This window comes from Phyllobates terribilis, unplaced genomic scaffold (assembly GCF_046119375.1).
Source record: "Phyllobates terribilis strain yellow unplaced genomic scaffold, ASM4611937v1 Scaffold_11__3_contigs__length_659146591, whole genome shotgun sequence".
Taxonomy (NCBI): domain Eukaryota; kingdom Metazoa; phylum Chordata; class Amphibia; order Anura; family Dendrobatidae; genus Phyllobates; species Phyllobates terribilis.
The window spans coordinates 557,705,656-557,708,141 of record NW_027362771.1 but is presented as its reverse complement, the minus strand read 5'-3'; the positions used below and the strand labels follow the sequence as shown (position 1 = coordinate 557,708,141).

The window sequence follows — 2,486 nt, the reverse complement described above, 5'->3', positions numbered from 1 at the left end:
TATCAATGATGAGGAACATACTTGTGCTTCAGGACAGGCCTGTGGTCTTTTTTTTCTGATCTGGCCTAGAGCACCAGGATCTTATCCTGCCTCCAGCCCCGCCCCGGAGCACGGGCATATCATTAACTCAAAACTGCAAACACTGATTACACAAGAACCTCAAGATGGATTTCTTCACCTCAAGTATCATATTAATCAGTGCATGAGCCCCAACATGACACTGTCTATAGTTCACTTAGCAAAATCCTGCTGACAGGTTCGCTTTAAATTATGACATCAAATAGATAGGCATTTAGGATGAAAAATAAGTTGCATTTCGGACCACCCCTTTAAGTGAGATAAGTGCTTTGTTAAGTAAATGCAAAAACAACTGAATAGAGGTGAGCTATTATAGTAGACAATCAATACAGGCCATAAATACATGTATATATTGTATAATATTTTTCAAATACTTGCCCTAATTCTAGCCATGCATCTTAATGATGCCAAAAATTCTTGGTTTCTTAAAGTGTAGACAAATGGGTTTAACAATGGAACAACTGCCACATAAAGCAATGAAAGAATTTGATCTTGTTGTTTAGAATCAGTAGATTTTGGTTTAATATACAAGAAAAGGATTGGTCCATAAAATAATATTACTGTGGTGAGGTGAGAGGTACAGCTGGAAAAAGCTTTAAGACGTCCCTCTGTGGAACGTATCTTTAATATTGTGGATATAATAAAAATATAAGAGGTGATAGTAAGGGTAAAAGGTACATAGGCAAATAATATATCCTCAATTATCATAATGATTTCTCTGCTTCTAGTGTCACTAGTAGTAATTGCATATAAAGCATGCAGGTCACAGAAGAAATGGTCAAGTGTATGGGAAGAACAAAAAGATAAGGTGGATACAAGACATGAATACATTAGTGAGTTCATAGATGACATCAACCAGGAGAATGTGGCCATTAACATGTACATTCTCCTATTCATGATCATAGAATACCTCAGGGGAATACAGATGGCTACATAGCGATCATATGACATGGAAGTCAGAATTAAAATATCACAGACAGCACTGGTTAAAAAAAAGTACACCTGAGTAATGCAGTCAGGAAAAGACATTCGGCTATCTTGTGTTGCAAGTATCGACAAAAGTTTTGGAAGAGTGCTAGAGATATATATGACATCTGCCATGGATAAATTACTTAGGAAGAAATACATTGGTGTGTGTAGCTGGTGCACTACACTGATAACAATGATGATCACTAAGTTTCCCATTACAGATATAAGATATGTTAGTAAAACAACAACAAACATTAATAATCGTCCCGTTTCTGATGTAGAAAAAGCTGAAATTTGGAAATTAGTTGCTGTATTGTTTGGACACTCATCCATCCTTGGTGGCCAAAAACAGCCTAGATGGAAGAAGACTCATAAATCTTATTTTTATCTGCAAACAAATATAATTTATGAAAAAGCTTGTACAAAATCACATAATTTTTATAGAACACATCTTTGATGAAATGTAAATTTGAATTGTTATACAATTTAATTTTTATAAATTAAATATGTGTCATATTGTTCACATTTCTTACTTTTAGAACTCAAATAGACCAAACCGTGGCTTCCCAATATTTTTCAACTTTGACTTTACCAAACCCTATTTGCTAAAGTGATTGGCGAAGCTATAGTATTGTTGTAAGTTTTGTCTATCATTTGCCTTTTGAACCTAGTATAACATTAAAATAAGCGCAAATGGAATAATTTACATTACTAAATCAAGATTAGTCTAGCCAGAAAGAGTCCTGTGTAGCCTATAATCACTTTTGCTTAAACTACCGTCACAGCCTCATCAACAACTGGGGCGTCCTCAATTTATAAAGAGAAAGAAATTGTGTTTTTGCATCATTCCCAAAAAGACTCTAATGGAGCTGATGCTTTTTAAAGGATCAGTTCTTTACCGTAAGGCTCAAATTAAAAAATTGCAAAACCCCCCTCCCACTTCGCTACAATACAGATAAACTAATCGGTCAAGTAGAAAATTCATGATGAAATAGCAGGTGTTCCTGTAAATGTCACGATTCAGATGAAGTAAAGTGAATAAATCCAGGTGACAAGGTACCCAAACCAATAAAACAGAATATAGTGTACAGTGGTTTCCAAAAGTATTGGCACCCCTGCAATTCTGTCAGATAATACTCAGCTTCTTCCTGAAAATGATTGCAATCACAAATTCTTTGGTATTATTACCTTCATTTAATTTGCTTGCAAGGAAAAAACACAAAAGAGAATGAAGCAAAAATCAAATCATTGATCATTTCACATAAAACTCCAAAAATGGGCAAGACAAAAGTATTGGCACCCTCAGCCTAATACTTGGTTGCACAACCTTTAGCCAAAATAACTGCGAACAACCGCTTCCGGTAACCATCAATGAGTTTCTTACAATGCTCTGCTGGAATTGTAGACCATTCTTCTTTGGCAAACTGCTCCAGGTCTCT

General features: G+C 35.3%; 1 protein-coding gene across 1 annotated transcript; it reads right to left on the bottom strand.

Annotated features, from left to right (window-relative positions):
• Positions 1-444: 444 nt before the first annotated feature.
• Positions 445-1,380, bottom strand: LOC141165331 (olfactory receptor 1E16-like). The gene has a single exon (XM_073650932.1). The coding sequence runs from the start codon at positions 1,378-1,380 to the stop codon at positions 445-447; it is 936 nt and encodes a 311-aa protein (XP_073507033.1).
• Between the last annotated feature and the right edge of the window lie 1,106 nt (positions 1,381-2,486).